Here is a 23,677-nt window from a genome sequence, read left to right as displayed (position 1 = left end):
TGGCTTGTAATATTGCCAAATGAAGGAAGAAAAATGTCTCCTCTCCGATTGAGTAAATGAGTTAAAGTAATCTGACCTTGTGGGATGTGAATGCACAATACCAAATTGCTTCCTCATTGTCATCAAATTGGCAATGTTACTTAGAGAGGTCAAAACCTAAGGATATAGTTGTTTGCTAGTAAAGTGAAAATTACGCTATTTCAAATGTTTATGTGGCAGGGTCTATGCATTGGACACTTAAAGAACTTGATAATTTATTTGACTCTCTATTGCACTTGGATTGATAATTGTTACTGTCACTGGATAGGAATATGTAATGTTGGTAAAATGCTGACTATAGTGGCCTGGAACATGTTTCTTTATGAATGTTATCATTCAGTGTTAGGTAAAAGACTTTCCAATGCAGAATGAGTTAGTTAATGCTCATCATCAGTTTAGTAAATATAAATTTGCACCCAGATGGTTACTAAAGTTGGATTGCAAATTAACTCTCAAGCAAAAGTCTGTACATTTGGGCCCTCAACCTGATTTTTGTGAATGATCAGTTTAAATCTTAATGGCACTGTTCACTAATGGCATCCCATCCCTTTGGGCAAAGATCCTGACAATGAGAACTTCTCTCCATTTGGTTTGTCCCTCTGCAGGACCGCAAGATAATAATGGACAGAGAAGGGTATTTGGCCTAATTTTATTTACTCCATCCAAAACAAAATCTTAATGTCCCTCTTCACCACAGCATATAATGTTTCTTAACTGATTTTAGGGTTTTCACTGCACAAATCTATCCAAGAATACATTCCAGTTGTTAATCTTTTGCAATTTGAAGAACTTCTGTCTTCTGCCCTAAACTCACTTTTAATTAGTTTGACCCCATATTCCCTTGTTCTACTTTGACAAATTGACTTGAGATAATTTTTTTATTTACCTACTCTATATTCTTTAAAGTTTTACACAATCTATTAGATATTAGGGGAGATATCAGTTTGAAAGGCAATCAAAGAGAGGATAAACATTCAAAAGGTAAAATGAAGGAAAACCCAAAAATGTTTTCAACTGTCCAACAAATGTACAAGGTAATATGTGATGCAGAAGATGTGGGCAGGGTTCTTAGTGAAAACAGAAATAAACTACTCATTAACAGGGATGATGCCAACATGCTAGTCAAAGTGTGAAATATTAAGATATATGAAGCATAGGCAGGAGGAACTGGAAGGACTAACATCCTTGATGGTGGATAAATATCCAGGGTCAGACTGATTGTAACGCAAACTGTTAAAGGAAGCCAGGGAGATGAAAAAAGCCTCCGATGTTAATTTTCCAAATCACACTAGATACAGGTAAGGTAACGGGGAGGACTGGAGGTCTGTGAATATCTGAAAGTAGTTGTAAGTGATTCACCAAACAATTCTAAAGTGGTCAGTATGACTTCAGTGGTGAGCAAATTATTAGAACCAATTCTGAGGACAGGATAAACAGGCACTGAAAAATCCACAGAATAATCAGTCAGCACAGTTTCATTAAGGGTAGGTCTTACTAAGTACTGAATTTATTTAAGGTAGAAATAAGGAAATTTATGGGATGAGTCCAGAACCAAGGGACATAATGCAGAGAAAGTGATTACCCATTTAAGACAGAAACAAAGAAATATTTCTCCTGAGAGTAGTGAATCTGTGGAATTCTTTACTGCAGAAGGCTGCAGAGGCTAGTTCATTAAGAACGTACAAGACTGAGATAGATGGAATTTTAAACAGTACGGGAATCAAGGGTTATGGGAAAAAGAAATAAAAGTGGAGTTGAGGATTATCAGAGCAACCACAATCTCACTGAATTGTCGAACAAAATCAATGTGGCAAATTCTGCTCCATTGTCTTATAGCTCAGTGTTGGGTCTCTTGCTATTTGGTTTATATATTAATGATTGAGGTTTACAGAGCTGTGGTGGTTCCTGCCCTCCTATATGGCTCTGAGACATGGACTGTCTACAGCAGAAACCCTCAAAACACGAGAACAGTCCCACCAATGCCGCCTGTACAAATCCTGTGAATCTGCTGGGAAGACAGACACATCATCAGCATCCTTGACCAAGCCAACATCCCCAGCATCGAGGCACTGACCCCACTTGATCAGCTACAATGGGCTGGGCATGTCATCTGTATAACAGATACGAGGCTCCCCAAACAGATGCTCTACCCTAACAGCAGGCGAGCCCCAAGTGGACAGAGGAAGCGCCTCAGGGATATCTTTAAAAAGGGGGCAGGCGAGGAGTGCGGCATTCCCACCGACACCTGGCAATCACTGGACCAAGACCATCTAAACAGGAGCAGGTGCATCCAAGAAGGCATCGAGCACCTAGAGACTTCTTGTTGGGAAAAGCAGAAGCCGGGGGAAACAATGCAAGGAGCACATTGCCACACCAATGCCCCACCCAATCTTCCTGTGACCACCACGTGCCCCAAGTATAACAGTAGCTGCATTGGTCTGTACAGCCGCCTACAGACTCATCCAGAGAGTGGAAGAGAGTCATCTTAATTTGCGAGGGACCACCGACTATGATGACAATGATTTGAATTTAAATATGATAGGCATGACTTGGAAATTTGTGGGTGATGTAAAAATTAGCCATGTGGTTGAAAGTGAAAAGGATGGCTGTCAAACTGCAGGAAGTTATCAATGGTTTGACAGAATAGATGTAAAAGTGGCAAATGAAATTCAATCCGAAGGAGTGAAAGATAATGCATCCAGAGAAGTCAGACAAAACAAGGGAATACATCAGTGGGTGAATGCGGAAAGGGGTAGAGTGAGCAAGACATAAATTGTATGTCCACAGGTTCCTGAAGGTAGCAGGACAGGGAGATAAGGTGGTAAAGAAAGCATACAGAATGCCTATTTTTATCAGATGAGGTATAGAAAACATAAGCTAGCATATCATGCTGGAACTGTACAAAATGGTCAGTCACTGCTGACATTTTACATACAGTTGAGTCACGGCATACAGGAAATTGCAGCATGGTGGCTTAGTGGTTAGCACTGCTGCCTCTTATCCCCAGGTTCAATTCCAGCCTCAGGTGACTGTGTGGAGTTTGTCTCTTCTCCCCATGCCTGCATGGGTCCCCTCTAGGTACTCCAGTTTCTTCCCACAGTCCAAAGATGTGCAGGTTACATGGATTGGTACTGCCAGGTCGTGTAGCCATGGGAAATGCAGGGTTACAGGCACGGAGTGGTCTGGGTGGGATGCTCTTCAATGGGCTAAATGGCCTCCTTCCACACTATGTATTCTATTCCATATGAGAGACTACAGAGGCAATTCACAAAAATGCTACAGGACTTGGAAAATTGCAGACATAAAGGAAGATTAGATAGGCTGGCATTGTTTGCCGTAGAGCAGTGGAAGTGTAAGAGTGACTTAACTGAGGTGTACAAACTCCTTAGGGGTTTGAATAGAGTAGACAGGAAAGACTGTTTCCCAAAGCAGAGTGGACAGTTGCCAGATGGCACAAACTAAAAGTGGCTGGCAGTAGGATTAGAGAGGACATGAGAAAGAACATTTTACACCCAGAGAGCGGTGGGTGGCTGGAATTCACTGTCGGTTTTGGTGATAAGGCAGAAACACTCATTAAATTAAAAAAAAACACATGGATCAACACCTGACACAATGGTCTGAATAGCATCTTTCTGTGCTATCTGTTCTCTGCGGTTCTGAAAGTTCGTTTGGAATTTGCTACAACTAACCTTTCAGACTACATATTCCAGATTTTCACAATACATTAATCAATATTCTTAATACTTTTGCATTGCAATTTCTACTTACACTGTAATATAATTGAATTGCAAATCAATATCTTGGGTTTGATTTGTCAATGTGTAGGATCTCACTGTTTCCTGAACAGTGAGGTCACTCTCCTTCAGGTGTATACAGCCCATCCCATACAAATGAAGCAAGAAAATTATAAATAAATTCACTAACTCAGTTTTTATCAAATTTGATAAAACAACAGCAAAGAAAAAAATACATGATTACAGAGTTGTAAACTCTTCAGAAAGTATGTTTGTTTTACTTAAAAAAAGTTTTAAATTACTTTTGTGAACAGTATTGTCAGCAAAGGAAACAATACATCAACAAAGGTGGTTTAGAACCTGGAACGAGGGCTGGTACAATCACCGTGTGAGAGTTCTGATGCTCGTTGTAAAGCACAAAGTGCATGTAGCTACAATGTCCCTGCCTCTCCAGGATCACGTGGTCTTCCTTTTCTTGGCTGATGGCCTCTCAAAAACATCACGCACACCAGCTGCCCGCTGTTTAAAGAATTTGCTGTTCTGAGCAGACTCCTGGGCCCATGCGGAGTCAAATGAGGTAGTGTCCTGGTCAACCAGGTGAGTGTATTTGGTCCGCCCCGAACGACCAAAGTTCTTGACCTGAAGGGAGTAAAATGAAACCCACTTTCAGTTTAAACATTAGTGAAGAAAACTTCACAATGAAGCGCTAGAAAAGTGTAGTCCATCAGCCATTATTTCAGCCCATCACAATGGGGCTGGCTCTTTGAAAAAGGTGCCACATGATTTGTTGTACCTCCCCAATAGAATTTGTTAAATAGAATTTAACAAATGTATTTGTTAAATTTCATTTTGGAAGCTAGTATTCAATCTTCACTGTCCATTAAAGCTGTATACACCACATCATTGAAATTTGTCAGATTTAAATCTGGAAATTTTTCAGTTACTCACTTGGTAATTGAAATTTCTAAAGTCTAAATAAAAGGCTTGAGACAAAATAACTAAAGAAGTAGAAAAGATGGGTTGAAGTTGGTATCCTTACTCAGCATTCCCCACTTTCTCACATATGGAGGTATGGCCAAGTTAATCATTCTTTACAGTTAATAACCGGCACATGTCATTCAGGGAGCAATTGCATTTTCTCATTCCCCATCTTTTACAACAGATGGTTAAGGTGCCAGGAAAGTGCATGGCAGAGATCAGACAATATTTAAAAAAAAAGAGGAGTTTTACAGTTGCCGGCGGGATCCTTCATTAAACAGTACATTACTCTGACAAAGAATCCACAAGAAACACAAAGACAGCTTCTCTCTTCCGAAGGCTGATCAATGTGCTGTGCATTTTCCTGGATGAAGTGTAGGTCAGTGAAGAAGCAAATAAGACACCCAGTTAAACTTTACTCATCCTCTAGAGTAGTAATATCTGGATTACCCCCAGTGCTACGAGCTAGTGAGGGCAGGAAAAGGAGGATAGAGCAGATGAATAAATGGCTGAGGAGCTGGTGTACGGGAGAAGGATTCACATTTTCAGATCATTGGAAGCTGTTTTGGGGTAGAAGTGACCTGTACAAGGATGGATTGCACCTGAATTGGAAGGAGACTAATATACTGGCAGGGAGATTGGCTAGAGCTGCTTGGGAAGATTTAAACTAGTAAGGTTGGTGGTGGGGGGGGGGGGGGGGGGGGGGGGTCGTGTGGATGGGACCCAGGGAGATAGTGAGGAAAGATTTCTATCTGAGACAGGTAGAATTGAGAACAAAGGTGAGTCAAACAATCAGGGCAGGCAGGGACAAAGCAGAGAACAAGGTAGGACTGAAATTAAACTGTATTTATTTCAATGCAAGGGGCCTAACAGAGAAGGCAGATGAACTCAGGGCATGGTTAGGAACATGGGACTGGGATATCATAGCAATTACAAAAACATGGCTCAGGGATGGGCAGGATTGGCAGCTTAATGTTCCAGGATACAAATGCTACAGGAAGGATAGAAAGGGAGGCAAGAGAGGGGGAATGGTGTTTTGATAAGGGATAGTAATACAGCTGTACAGAGGGAGGATATTCCTGGAAATATATCCAGGGAAGTTATTTGGGTGGAACTAAGATATAAGGAAGGGATGATCACCTTAATGGGGTTATGTTTTAGACCCAACAGTCAGAGGGAAATTGAGAAACAAATTTGTAAGGCGATCTCAGTTATCTGTAAGAATAATAGGATGGTTATGGTTGGGGATTTTAACTTTCCGAACATAGACTGGGACTGCCACAGTGTTAAGGGTCAAGATGGAGAGGAATTTGTTAAGTGCGTACAAGACAATTTTCTGATTCAGTATAAGAGTGGACCTACTAGAGAAGGTGCAAACCTTGACCTACTCTAATGAAATAAGGCAGGGCAGATGACTGAAGTGTCAGTGGGGGGGGACTTTGGGGCCAGCAACCATAATTCTATTTGTTTTAAAATAGTGATGGAAACAGATAGACCAGATCTAAAAGCTGAAGTTCTAAATAGGAGGATGGCCAATTTTAACAGTATTAGGCAAGAACTTTCAAAAGCTGATTGGGGGCAGATGTTCGCAGGTAAAGGGATGACTGGAAAATGGGAAACCTTCAGAAATAAGAACGAGAATCCAGAGAAAGTATACTCCTGTTAGGATGAAAGGAAAAGCTGGTAGATATAGGGAGTGCTGGATGACTAAAGAAATTGAGGGTTGGTTAAGAAAAAGAAGGAAGCATGTCAGTTATAGACAAGATAGAGTGAATCCTGAGAAGAGTATAAAGGCAGTAGGAGTATTCTTGAGAAATCAGGAGGACAAAAAGGGGACATGAGATAGCTTTGGCAAATAGAGTTATCGAAAATCCAATTAGTTTTTACAAATACATTAAGGACAAAAGGTTAACTAGGGAGAGGTAAGGCCCCCCTCAAAGATCTTCAAGACGGCCTTTGTGTGGAGCCGTATTTTGCATCATTATTTACTGTGGAAAAGGACATGGAAGATATAGAATGTAGGGATATAGATGGTGACATTTTGAAAAATGTCCATATTACAGAGGAGGAAGTGCTGGATGTCTTGAAACACATAAAAGTGGATAAATCCCCAGGACCTGATCAGGTGTACCCGAGAACTCTGTGGGAAGCTAGGGAAGTGATTGCTGGGTCCCTTGCTGAGATATTTGTATCATCGATAGTCACAGGTGAGGCGTCGGAAGACTGGAGCTTGGCAAATGTGGTGCCACTGTTTAAGAAGGGTGGTAAGGAAAAGCCAGGGAACGAGAGACCGGTGAGCTTGACCACGGTGGTGGGCAAGTTGTTGGGGGGAAATCCTGAGGGACAGGATGTATATGTATTTGGAAAGACAAGGACTGATTAGGGATAAAGTGAGGACTGCAGATGCTGTCAGATTTTCAGCTCTGATCTCCAGCATCTGCTTTTCAGCACTGATTAGGGATAGCAAACATGGCTTTGTGCGTGGGAAATCATGTCTCACAAACTTGATTGAGTTTTTTGAAGAAATAACAAAGAAGATTGATGAGGGCAGAGCAGAAGATGTGATTTATACAGACTTCAGTAAGGCATTCAACAAGGTTCCCCGTGAGAGACTGATTAGCAAGGTTAGATCTCATGTAATACAGAGAACTCGCCATTTGGATACAGAACTAGCTCAAAGGGAGAGGGTGGTGGAGGGTTGTTTTTCAGACTGGAGGCCTGTGACCAGTGGAATCACAAGGATCAGTGCTGGGTCCTCTATTTTTCATCATTTATATAAACGATTTGGATGTGAGCATAAGAGATATAGTTAGTAAGTTTGGACAAGGTTACCTCAGATTACAACAGGATCTTGATCAGTTGGCCAATGGGCTGAGAAGTGGCAGATGGAGTTTAATTCAGATAAGTGTGAGGTGCTGCATTTTGGGAAAGCAAATCTTAACAGGACTTATACACTTAATAGTAAGGTCCTAGGGAGTGTTGCTGAACAAAGACCTCGGAGTGCAGGTTCATAGGTCCTTGAAAGCGGAGTCGCAGGTAGATAGGATAGTGATGGTGGTGTTTGGTATGCTTTCCTTTATTGGTCAGAGTATTGAGTACAGGATTTGGGAGGTCATGTCGTGGCTGTACAGGACATTGGTTGGGCCACTGTTGGAATATTCTGGTCTGCTTCCTATCGGAAAGATGTTGTGAAACTTGAAAGAGTTCAGAAAAGATTTACAAGGATATTGCCAGGATTGGAGGATTTGAGCTACAGGTTGGGTCTGAACAGGCTGAACAGGTTGGGTCTGTTTTCCCTGGAGCGTCAGAGACTGAGGGGTGACCTTATAGAGGTTTATAAAATTATGAGGGGCATGGATACGATAAATAGACAAAAATCTCTTCTCTGGGGTGGGGCGAGTCCAGAACTAGAGGGCATATGTTTAGGATGAGAGGGGAAGATATAAAAGAGACCAATGGGGCAACCTTTTCACGCAGAGGGTGGTACGTGTATGGAATGAGCTGCCAGAGGAAGTGGTGGAGGCTGGTACAATTGATACACATTTAAAAGGCATCTGGATGGGTATATGAATAGGAAGGGTTTGTAGGGATATGGGCCGGGTGCTGGCAGGTGGGACTAGATTGGGTTGGGATATCTGGTCGGCATGGACGGGTTGGACCGAAGGGTCCATTTCGATGCTGTATATCTCTGACTATGTCATATATGTTCTCAGAGTCCAGTGGGAATGAGTATCTTCCTCCACTCATCTGACGACAAGGACACTGTTCTTCCAGCTGATCCCCTTCTATCCCACACACATACACCTAGAGCTGCAATTCTTTCTGAAACCCAGTCTTTTTCTGGCATTACCCCAGGTCCCCGTAAAGCAATAAAGGTGCATTTTTCTCAACTGCTCAGAAGCTGTTTCTTATCAGAGGGGAGTGGTACAGGAACGCACACATATTGGTATCGCCTGTGCCTGTGCAACGTCAAGTAATCGAGATGCATAATACTGTACCTGCATGACTTTGGGCAAAATGGTCTTATTGAAATGGTCCTCCAGTGTCGGGGAACTGAAGTCCCGTTTGTAAAGATCCTCCTCTTCATCCTGTTAGATATGAAAAAGATCAGTTCCTTTGACACAGCAATGGGTATTATATACTATATGAGTGATGCATATTCCCAAAATAGACCAAATGTGGTTACAATAAAACAAAACATAAAATTTGCCTTTGGTCCAATTTATGCAGATATTCAGCACTTGCTTGATGACTGAACAAGAGTGAGAGCCATGACCGTCTCCGAAAGGTGCCGTCTCTCTGGGGCCTGGTGCCACATGCAGCAGCAACCCCTCTCAGACTAGACCAAATGGCTGTTAGTCTTGGCCAATAGCATTCAGAGTATTAGGCTGCCATGTTGGAGCCCGGTCCTGCTGTAAACACTTCTCAGTTCAATTCACTGGATAACCAATGGCAGCGTGAGCACATGCTAAAGCACCCATTACCAGAATCACAAGAGAACCCCAGACATAAGAGTCAGTGCTGGTTGAAATTAGCCACACTCACCATGAAGAAGGCTCCTCTGTGGTAGTACTTCTGCAGGAATTTGTACTTCCCTTTGCTGGCCTTGTTGGTAATGGCTTTGCTGTTGGCTCGAAGTTCTGCTCGCCTTTCCTCTTCAGTCAGATTATGCATTCGATCAATCTCAGCTTTCTCCTTCTCCATGCTGCAACACATGACGGTAATGAAACAAGGAGTGACTCTTCATAAACAAAACAATCAATTCATTCATGCAAACAGTCACGCGGAGACAGGGAAAGAGATGGACTGTCCCATAATTAGAAGAGGGGAAAGCAAAATTAATTTTATTCAAAGTAAGCATTGATTACAAATACAGACACACTAAAGGAAGAAATGTACTGACATATCAGAAATGCTGCTCAAAGAAATTACCAAGTAACTTCAATATGGGATAGTGAGAATTGGGTATGTAACCTGTATGCTGGTTGTGTTGCTGCAAGGGTTTAGGGGATGGGTAGCTGCTGCAGTTCTGACCAACTTCTACTTAATGATCAAACACAGTACTCACGATTCCCGTTCCTCTCTGTCCCGCTTGATGCGTTTAAGTTCTCGTACTTTCCATGACTCATATTCCTCTTCATCATTCTCATCATCTGTATTCAGTGCATCGAGAGCTGACAATGTTCTCCTGGACTCTTCAATCTCTCGCCTGGCCTCCTCCTCCACAATCTACAAGATTCCACATCAGTGATATACCAGGGGATTATGTGCCCTTACTAAAATGGTCTTCCATTAACACCCATCCTCCACAAATTGGTGTTGTCTCCCTCAACCAATACTACCCCAAAAAATTCCCACTTTGGAAATAAAACCAGTCTGACTCAAGGTTGGGATACAGGTAGACTCTAACCTCACACCTTTAATGGCATCATCTGAGGTGAGATGTCACCATTTTTATAAAACCTTAAGTTATCACGAGACTGTGACTTGAAAGAAGTTCTGGGATTTACATATTAATTAATTAAAATCTGCACCCCCGTTCTAAGTGATTAAAGATTTAGCATTTAACAACCAGGTTAAAGATTTAAATCTAGGTGTGTTCAAGACATCACATCAGTTGTATTACACTTTGATCTTTTACTATAAGTTGCGTCCTATGATCTTACCCCACTAGCTACCCAATGGAGGAGCAGTGCTCCAAAAGCTGGTACTTCCAAATGGACTATAACCTGGTGTTGAGAGATTTTTAATTTTGTCCACCCCAAAAACTAGACAGTCTCCAAAACCCAGCCATATTCCACCAGGCTTCCTACATCAATGTTCTGACGCAATGCAACTAGTCCAGGGCGTCCCAGATTCCCAATCTGTAACCACAGCGCAGGATTTCCCACAGGGAGCATAGGCTATGCTCGGTACCTCAACGTGTATTTTGCGCTGCTCCTCGCTCAAACGCTTGGCCTCCGCCTCCAGCTCCTTTTGCTTTATGGGCCTCAGCCTCACGTTCCTGCACAGTGACACGGTCCTTCCTGGAAAATCAGAAGGAGAAGTTCAGCAAGAGAGCTGCAAAGGACAAGCACACCATATAAAACTAGGGATAACTAAATTAACTCAAACCAATTTTATATTGCCAAAGCCCTTCTCAGGTAAAGAAATACTTCTGAAATATTGTTGAAATTCAGGAAACACGGGCAACTAATCTATGCACAGCAAAATCCCACAAAGACAAGCTGATAATAATCAGCTGTTGGTTTATTTCACCCAATAATACATCTCACTCCATCTGCATTTCTTTCCATTCCTTTCTCACTCAAGTTTGTCTTGCTGGCCCTTAAATACAGCAATGGCAGTTATTTCACCCACACTGTGTTGCTCTTTTTCAACTGCAATTATCCAGTAAAACAAAAGATGATATCTGACTGAGTCCCAAACAAACGTTTGCAGGTACAGCACGGGGTTCAAATAAAATAAAACACCCTGACCCATCAAACACCCCCTGAACAGTGCCAGTACGGGGTTAGATATAGAGCAAAGCTCCCTCTGGCATGTACCGAAACACTCCCAAGTAAGGGTCCAGCATAGGGTTAGACACAGAGGAAAGGCCCCTCCAGTCTCCCCAAACATTCCCATGTTCAGTTACAGCATGGGGCCAGATACACAGTGAAGCTCTTCTAGATTGTCCCCATCACACAGTCATGGCGAAGGGGCAGAAAAGTTGAACAGAGTCAATCCTACTCTAGTTACTCAAATTGTCCAACTTCATTCCCAGAAGGGCCTCCTTACTGCACTCATTTCACACCAGCCAGCCTGTGGGCCAAGTGAATTGACAAATTTTACTGATTAAGTTGTGTACCTTCATATTGCTTAGTGCAAGAAACATCGGTTAGTCAGTTTACAGATGAAATCATACCTTCTTATAAAGACAGGTTTTAGCCTGGGTTCTGTTTCATCCTCACTGTCTGTATATTCCTCGTACTCTGACTCCTCTTCTGACTCTTCTCCAGATCGACCTTCATCCTCCAATTCCAAAAGTTCCAATTCTTCGGTCTCTCTTTCCTGAGCCCGCTGTCTCATCATGGCCCGACGTCGCTCAATTTCCTGTCAAAGATACCAATGAAACAGCTCTAAATCTGTCACCTCAGCAACTGATTAAGGCTCTCCACGTGGTCACAACTCAATTCATAATCAGAATGCCTCAAAATTCAATCGGGAATGCAGAGAAACGGCTTCACTGAGCGACAAGAATGTGGAGCCTCGTTACCATTGGGACTGGTAGAGGTGAACCAATATAGATGCACCTAAAGGAAATCTAGGAAACGTGAGGGAGATGTAAAAAATAAACATGTTCAGAGATGAAGGAAGATGGGGTGGAGATTCGAGCAAACCCATTGAATCGAATGAGCTGCCCGAGATCTATCGTACTCTATTCCCTTACCCTTGTCCAGCCATGGTACCCTATCCAACATGTAGTTGTTTAGGTGCTGATTCTTTCCAGCTCCCTCACTTATGCAGTTGAAGGGGTTTACCCTGACAGATTATTTGAAACAGAAAGGCATCACGTCTTCATTACACCAGAGCAGCAACACAGCCAGAGTCCTGATCATTGCTCATGGGAGGCTGAAGCTAACCTCTCTCTATCTGCATTGGCTGCAATAAGCCATCTCAGCAAAGATACCAGGTCCTTAGAGAGTTTCAGCCCCAACAACTATATCCTGGGTGAGCAGACAACTGGGAGAAAACTCCAGGGCCAGAAAACCAAAACCTGAGGTGCATCCAATGTTGCTGGCTGAATTTGGATTGTTAAAGGCCACATGGAAAGAAGATTGGACCGGGATGGTAGCAGAATGGTTATACTACTGATTTTGTAATCCAGTGGGCTTCGCAAGTGATCTTGAGACATGTTCAAATCTCACCATGGCAGTTTGGGACAAATTCAGGGGCTGCCTTAGCTTTGAATGCCTTTTTAATAAAAGGTGGAGAAACAGATCATTCAGCCCAACAGGTCAGTCCCAATGTTTGTGCTCCACTCTACTTCATCTCAGGTAATCCTACAATTTCTTTCCTCACTATTTAGCTTCCCCTTAACTACGAAGTTTTTTACTTCTACCACTCCTTGTGATGCCTTTCTTCAACTGTCATTAACCACAAGCATGAAAGAAATAACACCCTAACGAGAAGTCCAGATTCATCACTATCAGGCCTGTGCTGCCTGGCAATGCCTCTAACTGAGCCTTAATCCAGTCAGTATCTCGGCACTTCACTTCCAGCTGTGGTTCTGCCCTCTTCTTTAACATGTCATTGTTTCGTGTTCATTGTTACTTAGGCACTAGTGTGACAACCATACTCACCTCATCGTCCACTTCCTCCTCTTCCTCTTCACTGGTGTCCTCACGATCTATGTGCCAAGGCTCCCCTTCATCCTCAGATTCCGCCTCCATCACCACCTCAGGCTCAACAATCATCCGATGCCTTGCCAGTCTGCAGAAAGGGGGAGGGGGGAGGAAGAGAAGTGTCATCCTCTTGGAGAACAACAGAGCTCCAACATTTGTACAACCTTCACACCATCAGGATTTCCAAAGCTGAATTCCATGCAATGCAATCACTGTTGTTAAGGTTGCAACAACAAAATAAATCACTAGTTCGTCTGTTTTCTTGGCAATTTTGTTTAAGGCATAAATTCTGTCCAGGACACCAGGAAATAATGCTACGGGATCTTAGACATTCCCTTGAATTGGCAAATGAGAGTTGGTTTAACAGTTCATTTGAAAGATGACGCCTCTATCTGTGCAGTCCTTTATCAATACCACTGAGGAAGCTTGAGGTTTCCCAGAAAGCAGGCCAAAGTGAAGGAGACCCAGCCCTTGCAGGGAGTGCACTTAAGAATGACTGTTGAACTTTTATGTCAAGTGCATGGTGCTGGAAAAGCACAGCAGGTCAGGCAGCATCCAAGGAGCAGGAGAATCAATGTTTCAGGCAAAATCCCTTAATCAGAAACTTTTACCTTTATTTTTCCACTTAATACTCGAATCATCATAGAGTCCCTACAGTGTGGAAGTAGGCCATTCAGCCTATCAAGTACACACTGACCCTACAAACAGCATCCCACTGAGACGCATCCCCCTAATCTACTGTAACCCTGCATACAGCTAATCCACCGAGCCTGCACATCCCTGGACACTATGGGCAATTTAGCGTGGTCAATCCACCTAATCTGCACAATTTTGGACTGAGAGGGTAAAATGGAGCAACCCAGAGTAAACCCACACAGACATGAATAGAATGTACAAACTGCACACAGTTGGCTATGGCTCAAATCAAACCTGGGTCCCTGTTGATGACAGGCAGCAGTGCCAACCACTGATCCACCATGGAAGGACTATAATGTTAACTTGTAACTTTATTTCTTTATTTTTCTGCTTATACTAAGAACAACTGTAATGTTTTAGTTTTAACTTTGTTTTGCTATGTTACTACTTGTACCTAAAGCTTCATTCCGAAGATGCGTGGTCTCGTTATACATTACACTGTAATCCTGTACTCCCATACTGGAGTATGTGAGACAATAAAGCTTAAACCAAATCAAATCATGCTAAAACGTCAGCCTGGTTTATATGTTCAGTTCCTGGTTAGCAACAATTCTGGTGTTTTTTATTCCTCTCATTAACTGAAGGGCACGTAAACCACTGATCACTTCCCATTACCATCAACTAAGGGCAGACATTTTATCCACATTTTCCATGATCTATACAGCCCAGGACCAGACAGTGAGATTAAAGGAGGAACCATGTCATTTTCAGGAGACAAATAAAATATTATAAACAAAGAACTGAAGATTTGAAACAAAAATAGAAACAGCTGGAGAAACTCAGCAGGTCTAGCAGCATCTATGGATAGAAAACAGTTAATGTTAGAGTCTCTGGAGTCAAAATGTTAATTTTACTTTCTCAGTGCCGCGTTTCTCCAGCAATTTCAGTTTTAGTATGCCATATATAAAAATAACCCTGGGTTTGCCTGGTAGGACCCATGTGATCACCAGAAGCCTCGGATTCCCTTACCTTTCCTCTACATCCTCAGAGAGTCGGTTTTGGAGACGTTTCAGACGAGGATCGTTTGCCAGTTCCTCGGTAACCTCAGGCTCTGCCTCTGCATCTTTCGGCTTCTTCACAAATTGGAAGTCCTCCTCCTCTTCATCTGAGGACTCCATTGGCGCATAATCGGGTCGTTTACCAGAGACATAGCGCTTGACTTTCACTTTTTCCATCGACACCTCACCTGACACAGTAACCACAGGATCAGCAGCAAAAAGTGATCCAAAGAAGCCCAGTTGCCAGCATTCTCACCCCAGTGTGGCCAAGAGGAGACAGAGATTAATAGCACAGTGGACGAGACATCAAAGAGCAGAGTGGGATGAAGGACATGGTTGGCATGGAGTAGCAAGACCAAAGGGCCTGTTTACATGCTGTATGACTGTAGAGTAGGACAGCACTTCAGGGTAACATTGGGCCAAGAGCAAAGCAGTACACTTCCTGATGAAGGGCTTTTGCCCGAAACATCGATTTCAAAGCTACTTGGATGCTGCCTGAATTGCTGTGCTCTTCCAGCACCACTAATCCAGTGCATACATCTTGGCTGAGGGCGGGCAAACCTCAAAGTACTCAAAGGGGGAAAAGGTGCTGGAGGATATTAAGGCATGATTTGGTGAAGAGGGTGACAGGGTCTCCCTGGTTTCGGTGAACCAGGGGCTGCAGGAAGTGGCAGTTGCAATCACTCCCATGATCACACCATACAGAATAATCACCGATGAATGGGAGTGTTTGCACTGTTTTCCATGAACAGTCAGTGGCCCGTTCATTAACGCAGCCCTTGGAGAGGGAAAGCAGAGAATATATCCAAGGACATTAGTAGGTCTTAGAGTCAGGGCCAAATGATCCCATGTGGTAGAAATGAAGTATACAAGTACGAGAGGTAGGCAGGGAAAGAAGGTACAAGGATTGGGCTGGACTCTGGGGCTACAGGATCACCATTTGACTAACAAACCAAAAACATTTCAGCAGAACCCAGCTTTCACTTCATCAGTGTACACAGGAGCAACCCACTCCCCGTACAGAGAGCTTGCACGGGGAAGGGAGTTGCACCTGTAACAACAGGTTGGGGTGGGAGACCCGAGACTGAGACCCTGGGGAGTGGGCATTCAGGGGATCCCTGAACCGAGAGTCAAAAAGTGTGGCGCAGGAAAAGCAGTCCCGGTGAAGCAGCATCGGAGAACGAGCCGGCTTTCCTGCTCCTCGGATGCTGCCGGACCAGCTGTGCGTTTCCAGCGGCACACTTTTTGATTCAGACGTCCAGCTCTCATTATCGCCGAGATCAAGAGCACGGGGGTATGTTTGGACCGAGGAAGGGGGGGGGGGGGGGGGGAAGGGGGGGGGGGCTGTACCGGGGGCCTCGGGGGGGGGGGGGGGGGGGAAGCCCCTGTACCGGGGGCCTTGGAGGGGGGGAGGGGGGGAAGGGCCTGTACCGGGGGCCTCGGGGGGGGGAGAAGGGCCTGTACCGGGGGTCTGGGGGGGGGGGGGGGAAGGGCCTGTACCGGGGGTCTGGGGGGGGGGGGGGGGGGAAGGGCCTGTACCGGGGGTCGGGGGGGGGGGGGGGGGGGAGGGGAAGGGCCTGTACCGGGGGTCGGGGGAAGGGCCTGTACCGGGGGCCTCGGGGGGGGGGGGGGGGCTGTACCGGGGGCCTCGGGGGGGGGGGGGGGGGGAGGGGCGGGCCTGTACCGGGGGTCTCGGGGGGGGCCTGTACCGAGGGCCCGGGGATCCCTGTACCCCCCGACCCCAGGCTTCAGTCCGCGGACTCGGCCCCCGCTCACCTTTCTCATTGAGGACGGGCACGGCTCCGGCCGTGGATTGAATCGGCGGCTGCTTTGCGTTCAGGCTGAGCGGGGCGGCCATGGCGGCGGTGCAGCTTCCTGAGACCGAGGCCCGGGCGAAAGAGACAAAACAAACGGCCCTGAAACAACAAGATGGCGACCAGATATCGCAGAGTGATGACCTCATCAAGATGGACACACCCTCCTTTATGCCATCGCAACATCACTGGGCAGGGGCGGTCACAGGGGCGGGGCTTGAGGGTGGGCGTGGCATCTGAGTGGGTGGGGCCTGAACGTGATTTGACTTGCACCAGGAGCAACTCCACGGGCGGGACGGTGCCATAGTTGGGGCCTTGGGGCCAGGAGCAGCACAGAAGGCCAGCCCATCAAATTCCTCAAGGTATATTCCCGAGTGTTGATAGAGTGACAGCATCGTTAGAGTTCAGAACAGGCCATTTGTCCCATTATGCCCATGGTGTCCCTTAGCACAAAATGGGCCATTTGTCCCATCATGCCCATACTGCCCCTGAGCTCAGAGCGGGCCATTTGTCCCATTTTGCCCATGCTGCCCCCTTCCCCAATCCCTGCACGTTGCTGATCTTCAGGCCTTTGCAGTGCAGCAAACTATGTTCTCACCTGCATGCTTAATAAACTGGCAAAAATTGCATAACACAAATACTCTGAAGTTTACAGTATTATTCTGTCCAATTGTTACAGCTTTTTACTTTCTTTCACTCAAGGTTTGTTGTTCATTTGAATACTACCTGAAATATTAGCAGTTGATTAAATTTTGACTCAATTTCTCCTCAAATACTGTGATCTGTTGCAATGTTCAAGTGTCATTGAGGGTGTAAGTGAGATGGCTGTCTACTAGTACTTTTTTTAAGGCAAAGTTGCGTTATTTAAGTGATTTTTGCTCTAAATAATGTATAATTGTAATGTATGTATCCCTGTATTACATTTTTATTATTTAGTGTGTGTTTTTGATTATGTGGACCTTTTGATTATCCAGAATATTTGATCAGCACATGTCTGGTCCCATTTGCTGTTGGATAATAAAAAGTTTACTGCATATTGAAAATGATGAATAAATGATTGTAGCCAGAAGGAAGGCAATTTGCCCACTTTCCTTACACTGGCTGAACAATGAACCACATTGTCCAATCCTATTTTCCAGCACTTTATCCACATTCTCGGGTGATGCAGATGCTCAGATGCCTATTCAGATACCTTTTAAATAAGTCAACCTGAATCTTCCATTAAAGAAAGAGCCCATTCAGTCCATTCTGTCTATGCTAATAGATGCCCAGTTGTTCCCCTGTAAATTATTCCTCTTCAAGTAATTGTCTATTAAAACTTTCTATTTAAAATTCCAGATCTTAAAAACCCGCCCATGTGAAAATATTTCTCATTTCCATTTTAGTTTGTTTGCATCTGAACACACCAAAGTTTACCTATTTGTGTTCCACAAAGACTGGCTGAGTTTCCCCGTACTCAGGAAGTAAGAAAAACAAGAAGGCATATGTCAGGTACAGACAGCTGGGATCAAGTGAATCCCTTAAGGAGTATAAGGGGGTACCCCCCTCCCATTCCCAGTTTCATCCTTGCACCCTCCTACCTCATTGGTTCCTCCCACAGTTTCCCCACACCACTGTAATTCCCTTGACCTGGGCTGCAAGAATGACCATTTGCAGTGGCTGCTCTGTATCCAAAATGGCCAACTCTTTGTTGCTACTGCCTTCCCTTCAGCCACAATAATATCCAACCCCCACATCCACACCAGCTATCCCATGGCAATTACTGCCTACTCTGAGACTGCAAATGGCTTTCCTCATGGTCACAATGGCCTTCCATGCAGCCACAATAATGGCCTTTTCTGCAAAGGCCACACTGTAGCAACTACTGCCATTCCTACAGCTACATTGTACACACAGTGGCCACCATTACCTTCCCCGCAGAAGCAATGGTGTCTCCATGGAAATTATTATCTTCAAGACAGATACAACTAATGGCTGCTCCACAACTGGAATGTAGCGAGGCATCATTAAATCCAAATCAACAAGGTGCTTGTGATTCTGGTGTTCTGCTGTGACTGCAGATTCACTTTCAACTTTTCTAGGTTTACTGGCTGCCAGCAGCAAACCCCGCCAGTTACAAAATCCAAGGGCAGAAGTTGGCAACAGGGATGACTCTTCACATTGTGTACCCTCAAGACCTCACTGGCGAAGTGCGGCATTGCCACAGACACTGGGAGTCACTTACCCAAGACTGTCCAAAGTAGAAGAGGAGCATCCAGGAAGGCATACACCTGGAGACTTGCCATCGGGAAAAAATGGAAGCCAAGTGAAACAGCAAAAGGAGCGTACTGCCACACCAATGCCCCACCCACCCCTTCTCGTGACCATTACCTGCTCCAAGTGTAACAGAGCCTGTGGTAGCCGCATCAGTTTTACAGCCATCTACTGATTCACCCTGAGAGTGGAGAGAGTCATCCTTATCTACAAGGGACCACCAATGATAATGATAATGAAGTGTGCACTGCTAGTCTTCCCACTGGCTGAAATGGGAGAATTAAATCAGGAGGGCAAAAAAGGGACATGAGGTAAGGTTAAGGAGAATCCAAACAGATTTTGCAAGTTCTTTAAGTGCAAAAAAGAAACTAGGGAGAGAATAGGCCCTCCTAAAGATCAACAAGGTCATTTTTTATGGAACTACAAGAGGTGGGAGAGATACTAAATGAATATTTCATATCAGTATTTACTGTAGAAAAAGACATAGAAGCGAGGAACTTGGGGAAATAAATATTGATGTCTTGAAAACAATCCATATTACAGAAAAGGAAGTGCTGAAGGTCTTAAAAAATGTAAAACGGTAGATAAATTCCTGAAACCTTTTCCCTAGGATGGGAGATTTCAAGACCAGCAGGGATATTTTTAAAGTGAGAGGAGAAAGCTTTATAAAAGACTTGAGGGGCAAACTATTTTCACAAAGGGTGGTTTACAGTTGGAATGAACTTCCTGAGGAAGTGGTGGATGCAGGTACAGTTACAACGTTTAAAAGAGATTTAGATAAGCACATGAATAGTAAAGGTTTGGAGACATATGGGACAGGGGCAGGCAGGTGGGACTAGTTTAGTTTGGGATTATATTTGGCATGGACTGGTTGGACCGAAGGGTCTCCCATTCTGTACGACTATGACTGTTTGACCTCATCAAGTGTATCTTAGGACATTTACAGCCATGGTTGAGGTGCCAGAGGACTGGGGTGTGGCTGATGTTGTGACTTTATTTAAGAAAGGCTGCAAAGAAAAGCCAAGGAACTACAGACCAGTGAGCCTGTAGTGGGTAAATCGTTGCAGGGGTTCTGAGAGAGAGAAAAATTATGTGCATTTGGAGAGGCAAAAACTGATTAGGGGTAGTCAGCATAGTTTTGTGCATGGGAAATCATCTCACAAACTTGACTGAGTATTTTGAGGACATGACCAAGAAGATAAAGTGTGGGCAGAACAGTAGACATTGTTTACATGGGCTTTAGTAAAGCCTTTGACAAGGTTCCGCATGGTAGACAGCTTAGTAAAGTTTGATCACATGGGATCCAGGGAGAGCTTGTCAATTGGATACAAAAATTGTGGTAGTGGAGGGTTATTTATCGGAATGGAGGCCTATGACCATTGATGTTTTATAAGGATCAGAGCAGGGGTCCATTCTAGTTTGTCATTTACATAAACGATTTGGATGAGAATATAAGAGGTATGGTTAGTAAGTTTGCAGATGACATCAACATCGGTGGTATTGCGGACAGTGAAGGTTATGTAAGAGTACAACAGAATTTTGATTACCTGGGCTAACGAGCTAAAGAGTGGCAGATGGAGTGTAATGTAGATAAATGCAAGGGGTTGCATTTTGGTAAGGCAAATCAGGACAGGATTTACAGAGTTAATGATAGGGCACTGGGGAGTGTTGTCAAACAGAGAAACCTAGCAGTTTAGATACATAGTTCCGTGAAAGTGGTGTCACAGGTACACACGGTGGTAAAGAAGGCATTTCACACACTTACTTTCATTGATCAGAGTGGTGAATGCGGAGTTGGCACGTCATGTTGCAGCTGTATAGGACATTGGTGAGGCCGCTTTGGAATACTGCGTACAGTTTTGGAAGAATTTTATTAAATTGGGAATGATACAGAGAAGATTTCCAAGGATGTTACTGGGTCTGGAGGGCTTGAGTTATAAGGAGAGGCTGGATAGGCTGGAACCTTTTTCACTAGAGCATAGGAGGTTGAGGGGTGATTTAGTAGAGGTTTATATAATCATGAGAGGCATGGATAAGGTGAATAGTAAAGGTATTTTCCCTAGGATAGAGGAATTCAAAACTAGAGGGCATAGGTTTAAGGCGAGAGGGGAAACATTTAAAAGGGACCTAAGGGGAAATTTTTCACACAGATTGTGGTGTGTATATGGAACGAGCTGCGAGAGGAAGTGGTGCAGGTGGGTACAATTACAACATTTAAAAGTCATTCAAAAGACAGGTACATGAATAGGAAGGGATAAGAGGGATATGGGCCAAATGCAGGCAAATGGGACCAATTTAGTTTGGGAAATCTGGTTGGTATGAACAAGTTGGAATGAATGGTCTGTTTCCATGCTGTCTGACGCTATGTTGCACTGTGGGAGGCACCAACAATTCAGAGGAATTTTAAAATTGTGGCCCACTCTGCCTCTAAGAGGAGCCAAAGCATCTTGGCACTTCAAAGAGCAGCGGGAGGGCTTTCCCTGGTGTCCCTGCCAATATTGATCCCAATGAAAGAAAGGTTATTTGGTCAATACTGTTACAGTTTGTAGGAATTGGTTGCTGTGGTTCTTATATTGAACAATGACAACACTTCAAAGTGGGTTTTGAAGCATTTTGGGGTGGCCTGAAGTCTTGACTAAAGCAAAGTGACCATGCTTTGGGTTTTATGACAATAATGGTAGCATGACACTGTGACTTTTGGCATCAATCTAATCTGCAATACAAGAAAGCAACGGATTAGGAAGCTTTAGGGGATACAGAATTACTATGGGGCTGAAGGGCCTGTATCCACATTGTAGAGATTCTAAACACTCTAAGTATTCTCAGTAGATGGTGCTAGTAGGTTACTTTGTCAAGCTCTCAAGTTTGTTAATATTACACATGCCTTGTTGGTACAACATTGCATCTAGTTACTACTGTTGAATTAATGTAAAACTGTCAGGACTTAGTCACTAAATGTGGCAGTTAGGAAGAGTTAGTGCTCAGACAACATAAACGTAACAACAGTTTGCATTCATATAACAGTTTGCATTTCATAAAACACTTCCTAAGCACTATAGAGAAACATTGTCAAATAAAAATGAACATTAAGCCAAATCTCTGAAGAGATTTCTGGCAGATGACAAAAAGCTCAGCCAAATATCAGAAAGAAGAAGAAAGGAGCTGGAGAGATTCAGGGATGGAGATTTTCAAAGCTTCAAACCTATGCAGATGAAGGCATGGCTGCCAATAGTAGAGTGATTAAAATTGGGAGTGAGCAGGAGAACAGAAACAGAGAAATGCAAAATTCTCAGGAGTTTGCAGACCTGAAATAAATTATAAAATTAAGGAAAGGTGAGGACATAAAGAGATTGGAAAGCAAGAATGAGAATGTTCCCTGGGAGGAGCTGGTGTAGATCGGTGGGCACAAGGCAAGGGGACTTGGTATGAGTTAGGACATGGCAACAGTGTTTCAGATAAGATCAAAAATAAGCTTGTGGTATCAGCTTTTGAAGCCAAATGAAGGTGGTTAACAATGGATAAAGAAGGTAGAAAGTGTGACAATGATAAAGAAATAACAACTTAAATCAATATAAATATATGGAAGGGGATTTAAATCTTTGGGATTCTGTATCCAGGACCACACAGGATGTTTGGTCATTGAGTTTATTCATGGCCAGCTTCGATTGTCTTTTAGGCATGTAGGGAACTGAGGGGAAAAAAAATGGCTCTGTCAGAAAAGTGAGTATGAAAATACAGACCAACTATGGCCTTATTAAATGGTGGAACTGCCTCAATGGGTGGTATACCCTGCTCCTGCTTCCATTTCTAATGTCTGTACGTAATTTGTTGCTTCCTAGCTTTATATCTGTGTGACTTGGCAGCCTTGACTTTAAGACAGGACAAGCTGATATCTGACAGCACCAAATGTGGAGATACGTTATCACCTTCTGGAAAATATGCTGTGGTCAAACTGAGTTCTTGGAAAAATTAAAACATGTGTCAGCCAATTTCCTGCCATTTTGGTTTCTTCTGCTGCAAGAATTTCCTCTGTTGGTTTTTCTGATTATTATAAACGGACTTTCCCCAGTCTTTTCTCTATTCCTTGAAAAGGGGTTGCAGAAACTCCACTGATAATAATCTCACTGGGGTTTAAGATCCCACACTGTCTGATTCTTACTGAGGTACGGGGTCCCACACACACATATGCGCACTCTCTCTGTCACTGGGGTACAGGTCCCCACACAATGACTCTGACTGGGGTACAGGAAAACACACGTACACACGTACACACACACACTGACTCTCACTGGGCTATGCGGTCCCACACACGCACTTAATTCTCACTGGGGTACAGTGAAGCACACACACACACACACACACTTACTCTCTCTCTCACTGGGCTATGCGGCCCCACACACACACTGATTCTCACTGGAGTACAGGATCCCACACATCTGACTCTCAATGGGCTATGCGGTCCCACACATGCACTTGACTCTCACTGGGGTACAGGGAAGCGCACACAGACACACACTTTCTCTCTCTCTCTCACTGGGCTATGCGGTCCCACACACACAATGACTCTCACTGGGCTACAGGATCCCACACACAATGACTCTCAGTGAGATACAGGGTCCTACACACACTGACTTTTACTGGGATATGGGGTTCCACACACACAGACTGTCACTGGGGTAAGAGTCCTGCACACACTGACTCTCAGTGTGGTAAGGGGTCCCCTACATACACTGGCAGTCACTGATGTATGGATCTCACTCATGCTGACTCTGTCTGGG

The 23,677-nt window shown here is 44.1% G+C and overlaps 1 protein-coding gene and 1 long non-coding RNA gene across 2 annotated transcripts; one reads left to right on the top strand and one right to left on the bottom strand.

The window, feature by feature from the left end:
- Positions 1–3,950: 3,950 nt before the first annotated feature.
- LOC140458389 (microfibrillar-associated protein 1-like) lies at positions 3,951–16,785 on the bottom strand. Its single transcript, XM_072552858.1, is given in 10 exon segments — positions 3,951–4,412; positions 8,750–8,839; positions 9,297–9,456; positions 9,820–9,980; positions 10,668–10,736; positions 10,738–10,777; positions 11,659–11,846; positions 13,097–13,226; positions 14,804–15,020; positions 16,609–16,785. Coding segments are annotated over 10 exon segments (1,320 nt in total). The 5' UTR covers positions 16,691–16,785; the 3' UTR covers positions 3,951–4,229.
- A 110-nt stretch (positions 16,786–16,895) lies between these two features.
- Positions 16,896–22,878, top strand: LOC140458388 (uncharacterized). Its single transcript, XR_011953485.1, has 3 exons — positions 16,896–17,008; positions 18,728–19,210; positions 22,739–22,878. It is a non-coding gene; the product is annotated as an uncharacterized lncRNA (long non-coding RNA).
- Positions 22,879–23,677: the final 799 nt, after the last annotated feature.

Source organism: Chiloscyllium punctatum, chromosome 33 (assembly GCF_047496795.1).
Source record: "Chiloscyllium punctatum isolate Juve2018m chromosome 33, sChiPun1.3, whole genome shotgun sequence".
In the NCBI taxonomy this organism is placed as follows: domain Eukaryota; kingdom Metazoa; phylum Chordata; class Chondrichthyes; order Orectolobiformes; family Hemiscylliidae; genus Chiloscyllium; species Chiloscyllium punctatum.
Note: the sequence above shows the minus strand (reverse complement) of the source record. Positions and strands in the feature narration are given on the sequence as shown.